At 38.1% G+C, this 17776-nt stretch overlaps 1 protein-coding gene across 4 annotated transcripts in view; it reads right to left on the bottom strand.

Moving 5' to 3' along the window:
* LOC105226425 (uncharacterized) overlaps positions 1-17776 on the bottom strand; it is a 206607-nt gene that overhangs the window by 31333 nt on the left and 157498 nt on the right. For all 4 annotated transcript variants that reach the window (XR_007422007.1, XM_049450349.1, XM_049450350.1 and 1 more), the window contains one exon: positions 10060-10234. Coding sequence is in view for 3 of the 4 variants with exons in the window: in XM_049450349.1 (XP_049306306.1) it covers positions 10060-10234 (175 nt within the window). In the remaining variant the exon portion in view is untranslated. The remainder of the gene's footprint in view (positions 1-10059; positions 10235-17776) is intronic.

The following is a 17776-nucleotide window of genomic DNA, read 5'->3' as shown; positions in this document are numbered from 1 at the left end:
ACAATGTTTTTTGTTCATTTCAAAAATAATTTATTTTGGTCCAAGGGGATTTGTTTCAGCTAATATTTAAAAATTAGATCGCGTAAATGGGCACCTTTAGTTTTGACAGCTAAATGCACTCTTTTTTCGACATTTTCCATGACTTTGGCCAATGTTTCGGATGACATGGCGGCTGTTTCACGTCGAATGTTGGCTTTCAGTTGAGCTAAGGTCTTTGGCTTATTAGCGTATACCTTGGATTTCAAATAACCCCACAAATAAAAGTCTGGTGGCGTCAAATCTGGTGATCTCGGTGGCCAGTCAACATCACCATTTTTCGATATCAATCGCCCGGGGAAAAATGGTCGCAATAAATTGATTGTTGGTCGAGCTGTATGGCATGTAGCCCCGTCCTGTTGAAACCAGAAGTTATCCATGTCATTTTCGCGAATAATGGGTATCACAAAATCCGTTATCATGGCTCGATAACGCTCACCATTGACTGTTGTCGTGGCTCCATCATCGTCTTCGAAAAAATACGGTCCGATGATCATATTCAGAAATGTTTTCAAGTGACAATACCCGCCTAAAGTACAGTTTAAATGGCAGATAAAGAGCTTGCTTACCAAAAATATAAATTTCAGCAGGCGATTGTGAAAAAAAATACTTTGAAAATAACGAGCCCTTTTTGTGCTTTTTTTTTGGTTTTTCCTTCTTGTGTTTTACTTTCACACGAGTAGAGAAAAGGTATTGCTGTTTGACTATGAATATCTCGCAAACGCTTAACTTAATCCAAAAATTACATGAACCGTTTTTGTAGAGGATGAAATTTCCTACCAGAATATGAGACTCGCAATTAAAATGAATTTTTTTATACCCTAAACAGGGTATATTAAGTTTGTAACACCCAGAAAGAAGCGTCGGAGACCCTATAAAGTATGTACATATATAAATGATCAGTATGTTGAGCTGAGTCGATTTAGCCATGTCCGCCTGTCTGTCTGTATATATGTATACGAACTACTTAGTCCCTGAGTTTTTAAGATATCGTTTTGAAATTTTGTAAACGTCATTTTCCCTTCAAGAAGCTGCTCATTTGTCGGAACTGCCGATATCGGACCACTATAACATATAGCTGCCATACAAACCGAACGATCGGATTCAAGGGCTTGTATGGAAAACTTTCGCAAAAGTTGGCACAGGTTATTTTCTAAGACAACAATGTAATATACGAAGAAATTGTTCAGATCGGCTCACTATAGCATACAGCTGCCATACAAAATGAGCGATCGGAATCGAGTGCTTGTAAGGAAAACTTTCGCATCTGGCAAGATATATTCACGAAATTTGGTATAGATTATTTTCAAATGCAACAATGTAATCTCCGAAAAAATTATGCAGATCGGATTACTATAGCATATAGCTTCCATACAAACTGGACACATACATAGTTACTAAAAGAAATGCAAATTAATGGTATATTAGCTTTGGCCGAAGCTTCAGCCGAAGTAAACGTTGTTTCTTGTTTTTCATTGACTTAAAAAATTCAAAAAAAAACTCAAATTTGCCTCCAAATAGTTACATTTCAACCGTTAACATCTTTCAAACAGTTTTTTACGCACCCTAATGTAAATATAAATATAGTTGCTATTGGCTGAAGCGAAGCAGAAAACTTCATTATATTTTGAAAGTTAAACCAAAAAGTGCAAATGAATAAATAACAACAGCTCTATATGTATGTATGTATATATATGTATGTGCGCGTTTGTGTTTGTTGTGCTTGCATTTGCGTGTTTCTAAATAAAGCAATTTCCATAAACTTTTACAACCACTTATTCCTGGTTGCAACTTTACTGCCGACTATTTACTCGCTGCTCGAATGTTTACAACTAATTGCAGCAATTTATGCTGTTCGTGTGCTCGGCCACGCCGAATGCCTGTTGTTCAGTGTTTTTGCCACACATTTGTTATTGTTTTTGGTTTTACTTTATTTTATTTTGCTGTGCATTGGCTTCGTGCGCCACATTTTTGTTTTAATTGTCGCCCAACAAGCCGGTCGGTCATAATCCACACAATTAAACCGACGTCCATTAGGCATATTCACAGGACCAAAGTGTTATTTAACTATTTGCTAAACTAACAAAGCGGCCGACACACATACACACACACCTAGCGAACATACATACAGAGAGGCAAGTGAGTGAGTCGCAACTAACTGAGCCGCCTGTTCAGCCGAGCGGCGCTCGTTTGGAGAGGTGTAAAGCAAAACAAAATTTTCACGAATACATGTGAGTTTATGTATGTTTATATATTTGTGTGTACTCGTGTTGGTGTGTGCGCGCGGTCGGCAATGTCATGGCACAATTCAAGCGTAAACGCAACGCATTGATTCCGGTCAACAAACGGTCAGCCGCCAAGCAGACAGACAGTCTGAACGCTAGCCAAGGGAGCTTTGAAGCTGCCAGCGTATTGTTTTGGTTATCTCCTCAACATACATATTTTGCTTGGCTTTCACTCTCGCAGCCATAAAAATAAATGCTGCAACTAACACACTCTCATATTCATCCACATAATTTTGTATATATGTATGTGTGTGAGTGCACGACAGTTGGTGGTTGTTGTTAGTTTTGAAAATTGCCAATCAAAAAACCAATTAACAAGCTGCATGAACAGTAGTAGCAGCGGTGGCATCTCTGGGCCACTGACCACCAACGCCGGCCACAGCGGTCATTCAGTCACAGAGAGCACTGCTCGTCAGGCGGCGGTGTCCTGCGGCAAATCAACAAAACGCTAAACGAACGACAACGGCAGTCAGACAGCTGCTGCGGGCGATGGACGTAAAAAAACAACAAAAAAAAGAAAGCAGCAGCAAGAAAAAACGTTAACCTCGGCTGCAACGAAGCTATATATACCCTACAAAAATAAGCTGTTTCCATGCAAGGATATGTTTTTGATCGGTCAGGTCTATATGCTATAGTAGTCCGATCGAAAAAATATGTTAGGAAATTTAAGTCTTCCCTTACATATAAATCCATGCTTGATTTCGTTAAGATCTTTTGTCAAATAAAAAAGTATTTCATAGAGGGAAGTGATATCATTCAGTTTGTATGGCAGCTATAGGCTATAGTAGTTCAATCTGAAAAATTTCTTCGGAGATTGTAGCATTGTCTTGGACATGCAACCATACCTGATTTCGTGTGGGTATCTCATAAAATAAAAAAGTTTTCCATATAGAGAAGTATTTTAGATCATTCAGTTTGTATGACAGCTATAGGCTATAGTAGTCCGATATCGGTGATTCAAACCAATGAGCATTTTCTTGAGGAAAAATGAACGTGCGCGAAATTTCAGATCAATATCTCAAAAATTGAGCAACCAGTTCTTCGTTTGCTTGGTGGCAAATATTATGCCTTGTTCAGGGTATAAAAACTACAAAAAGGTTGACAACTGATACAAATAATGCTGTGTGGCGTTGCCGGACAATGGTGATAGTGTTGTTGGTGTTATTGGTGGCAGTAATGTCACACAGGGGATAGTAAATAGAAATGTAAGGGTTGTCAGAGCTGACCAAAGGAGTTAAAGACTGAAAAAAATGCAGGCTCCACACATACAAACGCACACAGTTAGCTTATATCTAAAGAAAAGGAAACAGCAAAATAAGCGAGTGTGGCACATTGTCATGTTGCAAGGAAAGTACTTCTCACAGCTTGCGATTTGCTTGAGAAGAAAAACTTACAACAATAGCAACTACAAAAGCAAACAACTAAGTTATGACACACAAACACACACACATAAAGATGTGTGACCGACATTATCGAACGCATAAAATCGACTTCTAACGGCTAAGCGGAGGAGTAGGGGTGAAAATTGTAAGCGTGACAGCGCGACAGCACTTCTGATAATAAACGCGCAGCCAGCCGAGCACCCTGAGACTCAGGCCACACATGCACATCAGTGTGTATGTGTGTGTTATGCGACTGTACCACTTTTATTTTTCTTTATTTTTGTGATTTTTGGGCGTCGCTGCTGGTCAGCGTAGCGTGGTGATTTAACTGCTGTTGCCGCTACACGAAAAAGGACTCACTTTTGGCGGCAAAGCGTGTTCATCTGCTTTTATGGCGCTGCGTGAGTGTGTGTGCGAAGAACATCATTGCAGGTCAAAAGCAAATGTTGACACATTCAGCAACTCGCTTGCTTGCTGGCAACATACCATACATGCTTATCAAGCGCTATTTATGAAGTTATAACGGCAATCCAGCGGCTGATAGTCGATTGACTCGTGAGCCTTCTCCTAAGTAGGAATTGTAATGGTTGTGGTCATAGGTAAATATGATTAAAATGGGTTTCTTAATAAACCTGATTCCTTTCCCGCCAGATGTTCAATTTCTCTTAACTTCGAGTATTGGAAGTGGTGGGATTTGCCCATTCTCATCTGCTGAAGACCGGGCATAATGTTTAAAACAAGATTAATGCAATTTTCTCACTTTCTGTAAATGGATAGGTGCCCTGAGATAACCCCTACAATATTAGTAAGCTCATTTTTACGAAAAATAAAAGCTTCGCAGTCTGTCCACCATCAACATAAGCAAAAAGTAACTTTCTGTTCCTTTGGGATCTATTACTTCAAACATCCCACGGCGGAGCTGAATGGCCTGTAACAGCTTAGGAATTGTGTCCTCAGCTACCCTCGAGCGGGCCGGCTCATCTGCCTTTTAATTTCTTTCTATTATCATATGACCCGGTGCCCAGCTGATGTTAACCGAGTTACCTACTGAGAGTCTAGTTGATTGAGTTAAATTGAGTATAATACCATCTCCGTATTGGTGCCGAGACTGACACCAATGACTTAAAATTATGACGGGTTCTTTCCAGCTTAGTTTTTTATCTCAGATGAATACGAGATATTTCACAATTAATACAATGGTTCTACCCCTTAAAACCCCTTTTTCTGTAAAAAAAAAGACAGTTTTCTGCTGACAGATTGACAGTTAAGCGGTGACCCTACGCCCATAAGGCGGTGATCTCAAGGTTAATGTCTCGGATAGTATTGACAGCTTCAAACGAGTAAATGGTAAAACTTAAAACAAATAATTTCGATTAGCTAAGTGATTATATTGTAAAACCGTTATCATCTGTATAACAGCCGAAAATTTAAAGTAACAGTATCTGAAAATTATCTTGTTGTCATCAGAGAAATGATAGAGGGTCTCAACATCTCTTTTGCAACAACTCAACACATTTTGGTTAATGTTTTGGCTTCATACCCAAAAGAAGCATGTCAATGGTCTACTCGTATCAAAGAACCTGTGACTCCTTTGCAAAAACATTGTCGTGTAGAGGTCGAAAAAGAAATGTCGGCTGAGGACCCCTTATTAAATAAACGCATCGATAATGGCGACAAGATGTGGGTTTTTGATATGACGCCGAAACTGTCCAACAATCCAGCGAATGGCGTTCCAAAAATGAGCTAAAACCAAAAAACACTACAATTCGCTGAAGGCACTGAAGGCCAACCCAGCCGAGGCTTAAAACAAGTGTATGAAAAATTGTATTAGGAGTTGGCAAGCTTGTATTCAGTAGCATCTGATAGTTGTTGAACTCACAATTGAAGCCGGTAAAAAAAAAGTAGTAGTTGCCATGAATTCAGATTTTATTGGTTTGATGTTCGAAACAGAATTTGTATCGGTTTTTGGTGTCATTGTATCCAAATGTATCGGTTTCGATAAACAGCTGATTCGAATATTGGCTTTGCGTCGAAAATCCAAACAGATTCTGTGATACCATTGAAAATCAAAATTGGTTTACAAATCTGACAGCTAAGCAGATCTGTCTTGGTTTCCACAAGACCCCTGATTGGCTCGAAGGAAGTCTATTTTAAAGCGCTAACTAAAATTAATTTAATATTAATTCGCGCAAAAATGTATGTTTTTTGTCAGCTCGGGTCAAAAAGTGATCAAATTTTATATCAACAATTCATATATGCCCCGATTTTAGACTTCGTAAACAACTACACTGAATTGGAAGTGCAATAATTTTATTTGGATATTAATTCTCGCATAACCGAATTGCATCTTCTGCGATCAATTAGGCTAGGTTTACTCTAGAATGTCTTACTTATAGATATACATGTTTACGTAAATATTTAATTTACTGAATTATATATATACATATGTATATAATTTACCGAATTTTATTTGACAAGCAGCAATATTCTTTAACAAAATAATATTCCTATTTTATTTAAGTCATTCATTTTACGCCTATTGCCGTTGCCTTGCCACATTTATTGGATTATTTCAAGGGAAATTGAACAGAAATGTAATTTCATAAATTGATATGCACACAACAACAACAATTTTTTTTTATTTGACAGCCATTTCATTTTTGTTTTGGCTCGAAATGGAAATTCTTTAATTGCAATTGCTTTTGCTATATAATACCGTTATTGCTTGCCTTCATTTATTAGAAACAGATCCTTGCTATTTGGCTTGTGGTAATTATAAAGCATAGCTGGAGTTTAAAAGTTTGTGGTCAAAATTGGATTTCCCTCCGCAAAGCCACACAATCACATAGCTACTCGCACACACACACATACAAACACGTTCTAAAGCAATCACACATGCACAATCAAGTCGGCGATTGCCGTAGCAGAGACAAGTTGAGAGAGTTCCAGTGAAAGTCAGGAACATCTGATATATATATATACCATTAATACAAGTGTGGATGCTTATGTGCATGTGTATGTATGTGTGTGTGTGTGGATTTGTAGAAATGAGTTTGGAATGGCAGTTGAGCATTTCGATCCCTGCAACTGGTGTCTTACTGATGTGCTCGGTAATTGGTATGATATCAACGATTTGTAATCCCTGACTATTAGCAAACGACATAAATAGATAATGTGCATATAATACACTTACATACATGCATATAAACAGCACACATACATACATATGTCTATGCATAAAATTCAATACACCTTACCAATCTACATATGAATGCTGAACCATAAGCAAATTGAATTGCTTAATCGCATATAATGAAATGTACTCGTATTAGCTTCCCTGCTGGGAAAAGCAATTAACTAACGGTAAACACATATAATATGCAAAACGGATGTCTAAAAAGCATATTCTATAGAAATAAAAGCAAGTTTTAAACAGTGATGTGCAAATATAATGCTTCTGAAGAAAATAGAAAATTTCTTATTGCCTACCTATAGGTGCACTCTTCTGAGAAATCTATCCAATAGGTGCAAACTTATACCCAAAATAATGGTGAAGTAGAGGTCGAAGGTTGCATGCCATATAGGCTAATGTTTGCCATTTACTAGCAGACACTGCAGGCAAAGAAAGCTTAAAGCAACGACGAAACAGTTGAGAAAAAATAAAGAAACCCTAGAAGTATGCAAAGAAATAAATGTCTTCATGTCTACTTGACTCACATATTAAAATGGCGATAACTTGGCGTTATGTGATGTAGTTAAGTGGTCCAAGGTTCTCATTAGCACTTCGCATGGCCTGTATTCGAACTTCGTCCACAACAGTCGGCTCTAGGTAACCGGAACGGACCCGGATTTTTACCCGGCCAAGCACCTTTAACTCGGTAGAACTCTGCCGCTACAACAACAACCAGAATTCGTACCAAGATTTCGAACGAACTAAAAAAACATAATTATTCTCACTAAAAGACAACGACTCTGGACTCTGATTGTAGTTGATCAGAAAAACTCTCCTAAAGACGTCATCAGTCCTTCATACTTACAACTTTTATGAGTTTTTTTGTTGAATGAAATCAAAAAGTACTCGTAGATGGTCGCAAAGTCAATCAAGGGTTCCATAGATGGAACTTTTAGCCAGTCTATTTTTTGAAATGTGCTCAAAACTCAAATATACCAGCTGATCAGATTACACTAGCCGACAATGGATTTTGCTCTGAAATAAAAATTATATATTTTGGTTCCTGTTAGTATGTATATCATTAGAAAAATAATAAAAAAAATCCTTAGGTCCAATTACGATAATATTATTGAAGTTATACTTCTTATACGAGTTCGGAAAAGGTTGCGATAGATTCAGGTTGCGCTGGAGTACATATCAAAGAAACCTATGAAAATATCAAAAATCTACTACAAAAAATACAGTATGCTAAACATTCTTGGAAAATTTGTTCTGATTTAAAAGTAGTTGGGATGTTACTAGGTATGCAAGCTGGTTACACAAAATTTTGCTGTTTTATGTGCGAATGGGATAGCAGAGCTCGAAGCAAACACTATATCCAAAAAGAGTGACCAAAAAGAACAGACTATGTACCTAATCAGAAAAGTGTGTCCAATCTTCGTCTTGTTGAACCGGAGAATATTGTATTGGCACCCCTTCATATAAAATTAGGCTTAATGAAAAATTTTGTAAAAGCAATGGATAAAACGGGAGAAGGTTTTCAATACCTTAAAAGTATATTTCCGAGACTTAGCGATGCGAAATTAAAAGAAGGGATTTTTGTGGGGCCAGACATACGACGAGTTATGAAGGATCAAAACTTTGTCTCTAAACTAAATACGCTAGAAAAAAAGCATGGCTTTCATTTGTTGAGGTTGTAAAAAATTTTTTGGGTAACACCAAATCACCCGAAGAAATATGTAGGGTGTAACATGTCCCTGAAAATACATTTCCTACATTCGCACTTGGATTTCTTTCCTCCCAATTTAGGTGCAGTCAGTGATGAACATGGGGAGAGATATTTCACCAAGACATATTGAGTAGCATGCTGGCAGACTATTGCTGGATATGTTTACGTGATAATCCTGACTACCAATACAGCAGAAGTTCAAAAAAGTACAAGAAAATATAAATTGAGGGATAAAAATTTGTAATATTCAATATATTTTTTGCAAAAACTTTACTTTTATTTTTCTCTTAACCTGGACCTAGCAATTTTTTTTTAAATTCAAATTATATATGTACCTTATCAAAGCAACATAAAAAAACAAGTTTGGTTTCAGAGCAGAAAAAAAATGACAAAATTGTCGGCTAGTGTTATACACGGACTGCCAGAAAAGATTCTACATCTCGCATATTTTACTCGTATATTAAATTTATTATATCTATTATCGCCTTCAAAACAGGCCCCTTTCGAGCCAATACAGGCATGCCACAAACTAGTGCAATTTTCCAAGCACCTGTATTAAGCCGCGGCTAGAATGATCTCCAGTCTTTTGGCTTTAGGTTTCAGTTCTTTTTTGTAGCGATAGACTAGATTGTTGGACAGTTTCGACGTTATACTCGTAAAGCTAGAACTCGATGAATCTAGGGTCCTTAGCTAGTTTGTCAAGCATTTCCTTTTGGGACCTCTACTCTACGTCGGTTTTGCAAAACAAATCTAGTCTTTTGGTATGAGTCTAGCATTGATACGCTTCATACCCAAAACACTAACCGAAATGTGTTGAGCCAGATCTTGCCAGGTCTTTGCTATCTCTCTGATGCCAGCACAATGATTTTCGTCTTAATTGTCACTAACGAAGGAGGATGGACGATTGGCAAGAGACAACGTTTCAATGACTTCATGATCTTCACTGAATGCTTTGGGCTACTCAAATATCCAGTTTAAATGGATCAGTCCAGTTCAAGTTTCATCAAAAGAAGTACCATCATATTGACTATTTTAACCTTCTACAATATTAAGACTACAATCGATTACAGTCACTAGAAATATTGAACTTTCAATTAAACTACAGTAACGATTATCTTTTTGTTGTTGTAGCGGCATAACATTCCAAAAAAATACGAGTGAGGTTACAGCCTGGATCAGCGAGGTTTTCACTTCAGTTTTTGGAGCTTTTCATTACCGAGTAACTGTTGCCGTTACATGGGTATATAAATGAGATTTCGACGGGTTTTTGTGCTTCTAGGCTAAACTTTGAAGAAACTTGTGAAATGCTAACCTCCTAATTCACACCATCATATACATATATACTTATATAATACAAAATCAATTTTTTTTTCGTCTGTTCATTCCTTCATGGCATGCAACTCCATTCATTCTCTTCCAATCACTACAGAACCAATGTGGTACAGTGATACTTACATGCAAAACACACAAGTAGACATCCTCATTATTGGTCTTCCTCAGGAAATTACCAGCTGCAATTACTGTATTCGACAGCAGGTGACATTGTGGCACGAATTTCGATGTCCATTCGATAAGACAATAATTGAGAGTCCAAACCAGCTTTGTATGTGTGTCGCTGCATTGCATTGCGCTGTTCGGGAAAGAGGGGAACAAATAAGGAAAACAGTTATGTGATATTATAATTATATATATTTATAAATAGTTTGTGGGTTAAAATAAAGTGGTCCGAAATATGGAAATATATACAAACAATTTATCGAAAATGCGAGTCACGATGTGCCCCAGACATATAAAGGGTGCTACATTACGAGGTTCCCCACTTTTTTTAAGAAATAACACAGAAACTTCAAATTATCATTCGAAAGAACATTCTTTGGCAAATATTTTTTGAAGATTATCTCTTTCAAATGTTGGCCGCAGCTACATCTCAGATGGTCCCTCCGTTGAGTTCAATCTTCGATGACTCATTCGAGCATTCAGACTTTACAGGAGGAAAAAGTCTAACGGTGTGATATCAAAAGACCTTGGTGGTCAATCGACCGGCCCAACACGTGAAATTATCTGCTCACCGAAGTGTTCTCTTAATAAATTCATTAACTAATGCGATGTGTGGGAAGTGATTCCACCGGCCCACAAACCACACTAAACCGTTTTGAGCGAAGAGCGCGAAACACATTCTTTACGGAACGTAAATAATAATAATAATAAAATTGAAGTATTTGTAAACGTTTTCAGGCATAAGTATTTCTATAATGAAATGCCAAACAATACTGAACAAACATAACATGACTACTTGACACGGCTCACGTGTTACCTGCCAAGAAAAGGCTACTGAAAAAAGTACCACTAATTGGATCACCATCGAATTTTGACGCTCGACAAATTTTTAATTGATTTAAAATCGAAAAATTTTCTAACCGCAACATTTAGAAGAATACTGAATTGCTGAAATATTTATATATCCAAAATTTCCACTCTTACATAACACTATCTCTCACCATGTACACTGTCGTCGAGAGTATGTGAATTATTATACAAAATTCAGTACAAATATGTTACCAAATTTATTTTCATAGAAATATATTGCACAAACAACAATAACAATAACAACAATAACAACAACAACGATAACTCTGTTTCAATGCAAATCAATTTATTGAACACAAATCTTAATCTCCATAGACGCTGCCACTTTTTTGCTTGTTTTCGGAGTTTCGAGTTTTTATTGGCGGAAATGGCAAACCAATAATTTGCAAAAAATTCCATATATTTGTATTTACCAAACTAATATCACACACATGCAAATAAATAAAATAATGCCAAAGTGCACTGCCAAACACACACATGCCCATATTAATAGAAACTGCAACGGCGCAGCAAAAGCATAGCAAATACTCAATATTTTCCACAAATTTAATGTACAACAAGAGGCAAAAACAAAAACAAACTTCACCTGCAATAATTATGACTTTTCGACAACAAGCTGAAGCGCATGCTGGGAATAAAGTTGGTCACAAGTGGGAGGACACAGGTCGACAAATGCAACGCCAATACCAAGTACAGGTATGTGTGTGGGTGTGTGGGTGTGTAGTAGACGAAAGTTCACACGGAGCGCACAAATAAGCAGTCGATGCTATAAATCTATGGCGTTGACTAAATAACAGGAAATACAACAAATACAAATAGACATATAGACATATAAAATACACAAGCAACCCTGCATTTGGTCATTCGGCATAACGGGTGATGCAGAAACAAGCCAACAAAGCCATGACTGTGAATAAACGAAGTTTTAAGGCATATTTGGAATTGCGTAATACCAAATTGAGAAGTAAATTACTTCCGGATTCTCCAAAGTTTTTTGTTCCCAGAAGAATAATTTCAGACTCAGAGCTGACTGCAATACTGGACAGTTTGGAATTTGATGATCCTCACATACTTTGATTGCATTCCAAACTGCTTCGATTACTAGGTTCCGAGCATAGGTCTGATTGTGTCGTATCTTCGAGGAAGGTATACTGGAGAATCCAGGGAGTTCTTCTCAGAGGCACGGTGAGTTCTTTTATAGAAGGATCAAGGTTTGCGAAAAGGATTTGTGGAGGAGTACACTGTTAGGAACTATAATTTAACTCCAGTTTATGCCAACGTCTTTCTCTGTGAAGTCACAAGGTCCTTCTGGGTCAGGACAAATCTTAAGAGGTATAGTGAGCTTTTCACTTTGAACAAAGTCCACCTGTGACAAGTTTAAAGCGCTTTCTCGGGTTTTAAGCCTTGACCTCCAAAACGCGGAACAGTCAAGAAGGAAGTGTTGAGTTGTTTCCATTTCGTCTTCTTCCATACAGCTTCTGCAGATGGGGGGACAAGATTTCCAGCCTTACAGCATGAACGCCAATAAGGCAATAACCTGTCAAAAACCCCATAACTTGGGAGAGACTAGCTTTTCTGAGGGCAAAGAGATCACTAGGTCTCTTGCGATTGATCTTGCGCCAAAAAGATTTTGCGACAACACATGTACCAGCGCTGGTCAAACAGCACAAGAGGTTTTGCGAGCGCTTTCCTGGCTAGCTCTTCATCTTCACAATTGCCTGCGCCTGGCACCGAAACCAATTATCACAAAGAGAGTCGATGCTTTAATAACGAGGTTAGGCACTCCTTGGCCAACTCTGAACGCACTGTTAATGAGGCTAGTATCGCCGCCCTGCTATCTGAGTGGATGGTCACTTCTCTGAAGGCGACTGCACTCCGCAGCAGTAAATCTACTGCTACGTTAATGGCTGCAACCTGGTCTTGGAAAACACTGCAAATAGTCAGGTAGTCTCAAGCTGTAGTTGATAGAGAGCTCCTGACAGTAACCTTCTTCCCAAGCTTTGGCCCATCCGTAAAGAAGCTCACTGCCCTTCTGCTCCAACGGCTTCTTCCCACCCACAACTCCCTCGCCGGTATATGCGCTGAAAAGATCGGCCAGACTTTGGTTTGGCGACTCCATGATCCAAGTGATCCGGTATGAAAAGAAAGTGTGTGGAGATTTCCGAGTGTTCAGACACGTGTTTATTTTCATGGCATAGGATTTAAATGGAAAACCCTAAAATAGTAAGATTGGCAGTCATGGGAATATATGGAAATAGTTTTGCAACTACCTTGTGTTGTATGTAAATATATTTGACCAGGTTTCTACATATAGATATAGATACAGATATAGAATTTACAAAATTTTCACTTCAAAATTCAGATAACTAAAAATGTGTAGCCTCGAAATGGAAAATAAACAAATAAAACATATGAAAATATGAAAAAATAGAAGATTGCATTCAATACTCTGAGCATGTGGCCGCCATCGATACAGCGGTTGCAGCAAAAGTCCTTGAAAACTGGCAATAAACCGCAGCAGCAAGCTTTCAAGTGATGCACAAACAATCAACAACACCCATACATACATACAAATAGTGTTTGTTTTGTATACACGCACACATAGACAAACGCTAAAAAAAATGTTCAAATTTATAGTGCTTTTTAATAGAATTGTTTCTCTTTGCAGCAGCTACACCCCGCACCTCTTCGGCTGGTTGAAATCTTCAAAGTTTTACATTCGCTTTGCTAGCGGTTCAGGGGTAGGGGGTGGCGGAGAACAGATGTCGATGCTGCACTGTATCGTCTACTGGCGCTCGAAAAGTCTCAAATGGATGTTGCATAAACCACAACACAGCTGGGTGCAGCTCTAGCATGTATGTGTGCATGTCTGTATTGTGTTGGCGCCGCAGTGACATGACAAGCAAAAAAAGAACGCCAGACGCTGACAAGACAAGTCGGATAGCCATTGGTTTCTGGGTTCGATAAAACTTTGTGATTGAGAAAACAATAACTAACCGCAACAAAACAATAATAATTGCTGACATACTTGATTGAGCAGGTAGACAGACGGCAGCGGTCGAGCAACGCTTGGCTGCATTCATGTGCTGTATACGTATGTGTGTGTTTGTGTGACGTATGTGTTATTGCTTATACGATATATATTGTTTTATTGAAGTGGTCTTTGCAGCTAACTTTCCATATTGGTTTAATAACTTGCTGCTACTGCCAATAAGTTGAGGAGAGTATGCAGGAGAGAGCAAAATAATTCTAACGTAGATGAGGGTACTTAAAGATTTAGTATTTAAGCAAACAACAACTTTTCCAAAATTAAATTTTATTTTTCGTTATCCGAAATTGTAGGAAATTTGGTTGAGCTTCGATTTGTATGACAACATTAGATCTCTTGACATTACGATTGACAGTTTATGGTCTGTTGTCTCTTAATGAGGACGAATTTTCTGTTCGATTTTCGAATGCAGTTAAACTGAAGAGAACTCAATATGATAAGTTCCAAAGTAAACAGCACTAAAACAAAAAACAAAAAAAAAACGGTTTTTTCGGCCAAATCAAATTATTTGATTCAAAATAGTCTCCTTCTGCTTCAATACAGCTTTTTGCACGGTCCAAAAGCATGTCGAAAGAGCGTTTTAGCTCGTTGGCCGCTATGGCCGCCAGTTTGCCGGTGCAAGCCCTTTGAATGGCTTTTACGTCTGCTTAACGCTTTCCTTTCATGGGCAAATGCATTTTTCTGAAAATGAAGAAGTCGCAAGGTGCCATATCAGGTGAATACGGGGCGTGGTTAATGGTTAAAATGTGATTTTTGGTCAAATAATCGTCCTTCCAATGTTGGATTCTGAGCAATTTTGGTCGTCACACAATTTGTGCGGAACTAACCGTGCACACACCATTCGTGACCCCAAATGTTCGGTGAAAATGCGATAAATCGATGTTTTGGAGATGTTCCAATTCCATTTCCATGAATTTCAATAATGATTTCGGTTGATTTTTGATGAATTCACGCACAGTTTCGATGGAATTTTTGGTGATTTGATTGGTCCACATGTTGATCGCCATTTATGTGCTCACGACCGCTTTCAAATCGTCTAAATTATTACTTTTAACACAACTAGTCCGTAAAGACATAGTCTTAAGATGGATCAGAGAAAAGTATCAAATAGAAAATTTTACTTTACTCGCGGGTTTCTCAATAGGGACGTTACAAAAATAGACCGATAGGGACAGCAAACGACCGTTCTTTTGACATTTCTCTTCAATAAGCTTTGCCATTTAATCATGGAAATAAATACAATCCAACAACGTGTCGAATTGATTAAAATTTACTACCGAAATTCGGAGTTAGTGGTCTCTTACTTCAAAAGCGCTACGTCCAATTCATAAACGTCCTGTCAGATCAACAATTGAGCGTCTAGTGGAAAAATTTAAATCCACAGCACAGTACAAAATTTTCCCGTGCCAATAAAACAAAAAAATGCCCGTAGTGTAGACAATATTGCTGCCACTAGCACATCTATTAAGGAAGACGCAAAACAGTCTCTCACATGTCATTCTCAAGCGTTTGGCATATCTGTGACGTCATTGTGACGCATTTTGCGAGAAGATCTTGAGAAGATCCAGACCTACACCCTTACAAGATCAAATTGATGCAAGAATTGAAGCCGTGTGACCACCAGAATCGTCGTATGTTCGTGAATTAGGCCGAGCAACAACTTGAAAATGATACAGATTTTCATCGAAAATCATCATCATCGGTGAGGCTCATTTCTGGATGAATGACTTCGTCAATAAGCAAAATATGCGTTATTGGTCAAGCAGCAATCCACATGTACTCCATGAGTTACCATTGCATTCCGAAAAAATTTTGGTTTGGCGCGGTTTATGAGTCGGCGGCAATTTTTTCTGAGAAATTACAGTATACAATGAAAAGTTCTCATACAATCAGTTCATACAAAGCGAAAACGAGACAAGAAGATCAACCTATTTCTTCATCAAGTAGACCGTCGATCTCACATATATTTCGCCTCACGAGCGTTGCCAAAGTTACGATACCTACTTTAGACTATCTCGGAACTTTTATTAGCACTGGTAACAGTCTAATTCTCTCTCACGCTAAAGTAAGTTACATATGCTTCTCATTTTGGCAAATGCGGCTTTTGGCATATACGATTTCACAATTCCTATCTTAGCCAAAACTGCCCGCTTTTAACCTTTAGCTGCCGTCAGGCGGCCCAATTGTTGACACTACCAGATCAAAATAAGAGTTTGGCAGTGTGGGAGAAGCTCAAAATTGATTAGGCCCCGCCCATTAAACACATAGGAAAACATTCTTGACCGTCAATTCTGTCTTGGTCACCGTTTGCGCCGGCTTACTGTGATTCGACTACGACCATTTTTATTTAACGTTGTCCAAGTAAGTGACCCACCATTTATACTCTCGCAACAAAGTTGCTAAGGAGAGTTTTATAGTTTTGTTCACATAACGGTTGCTTGTAAGTCCTAAAACTAAAAGAGTCAGATATAGGGTTATATATACCAAAGTGATCAGGGTGACGAGTAGAGTTGAAATCCGGATGTCTGTCTGTCCGTCCGTCCGTCCGTCCGTGCAAGCTGTAACTTGAGTAAAAATTGAGATATCATGATGAAACTTGGTACACGTATTTCTTGGCTCCATAAGAAGGTTAAGTTCGAAGATGGGCAAAATCGGCCCACTGCCACGCCCACAAAATGGCGGAAACCGAAAACCTATAAAGTGTCATAACTAAGCCATAAATAAAGATATTAAAGTGAAATTTGGCACAAAGGATCGCATTAGGGAGGGGCATATTTGGAAGTAATTTTTTTGGAAAAGTGGGCGTGGCCCGCCCCCTACTAAGTTTTTTGTACATATCTCGGAAACTACTATAGCTATGTCAACCAAACTCTATAGAGTCGTTTCCTTCAGGCATTTCCATATACAGTTCAAAAATGGAAGAAATCGGATAATAACCACGCCCACCTCCCATACAAAGGTTATGTTGAAAATCACTAAAAGTGCGTTAACCGACTAACAAAAAACGTCAGAAACACAAAATTTTACGGAAGAAATGGCAGAAGGAAGCTGCACCCAGGCTTTTTTTTAAATTGAAAATGGGCGTGGCGTCGCCCACTTATGGACCAAAAACCATATCTCAGGAACTACTCGACCGATTTCAATGAAATTCGGTATATAATATTTTCTTAACACCCTGATGACATGTACGAAATATGGGTGAAATCGGTTCACAACCACGCCTTCTTCCAATATAACGCTATTTTGAATTCCATCTGATGCCTTCTCTGTATAATATATACATACATTAGGAACCAATGATGATAGCGGAATAAAACTTTACACAAATACGGTATTTGAGCTGAGGTATCCCTTGTGGAAAAATTGTCGTGATCGGACTATAACTTTTCAAGGTCCCTGATATCGAACACGAAGAACTCAGTGCCTAACCTAACCTAATTTTTCACCGAAAATATCGGTAAATCTCTCAGAATTTAATTCTAATTAATTTTACAGCAAAATAAAAAAATATGTAAATGACGGATAATGAAATCTCGATTATCACTTTATCATGCGAGAGTATAAAATGTTCGGTGACACCTGAACTTAGCCCTTCCTTACTTGTTATAACCAGAAATCGTCCGCTTCAAAAATGGAACATATTTTTTCCGATTTAGCAGCGATTTGTTGATGCAAAATCGTTTTTTTTTTAAGGTTCCACATGGTTTTTGCATTGTTTAGCACTTAGGTAACCAGAAGAACGCTTATACGAGGATT

Source organism: Bactrocera dorsalis, chromosome 2, assembly GCF_023373825.1.
Source record: "Bactrocera dorsalis isolate Fly_Bdor chromosome 2, ASM2337382v1, whole genome shotgun sequence".
In the NCBI taxonomy this organism is placed as follows: domain Eukaryota; kingdom Metazoa; phylum Arthropoda; class Insecta; order Diptera; family Tephritidae; genus Bactrocera; species Bactrocera dorsalis.
This window is presented reverse-complemented; position numbering and strand designations above follow the sequence as displayed.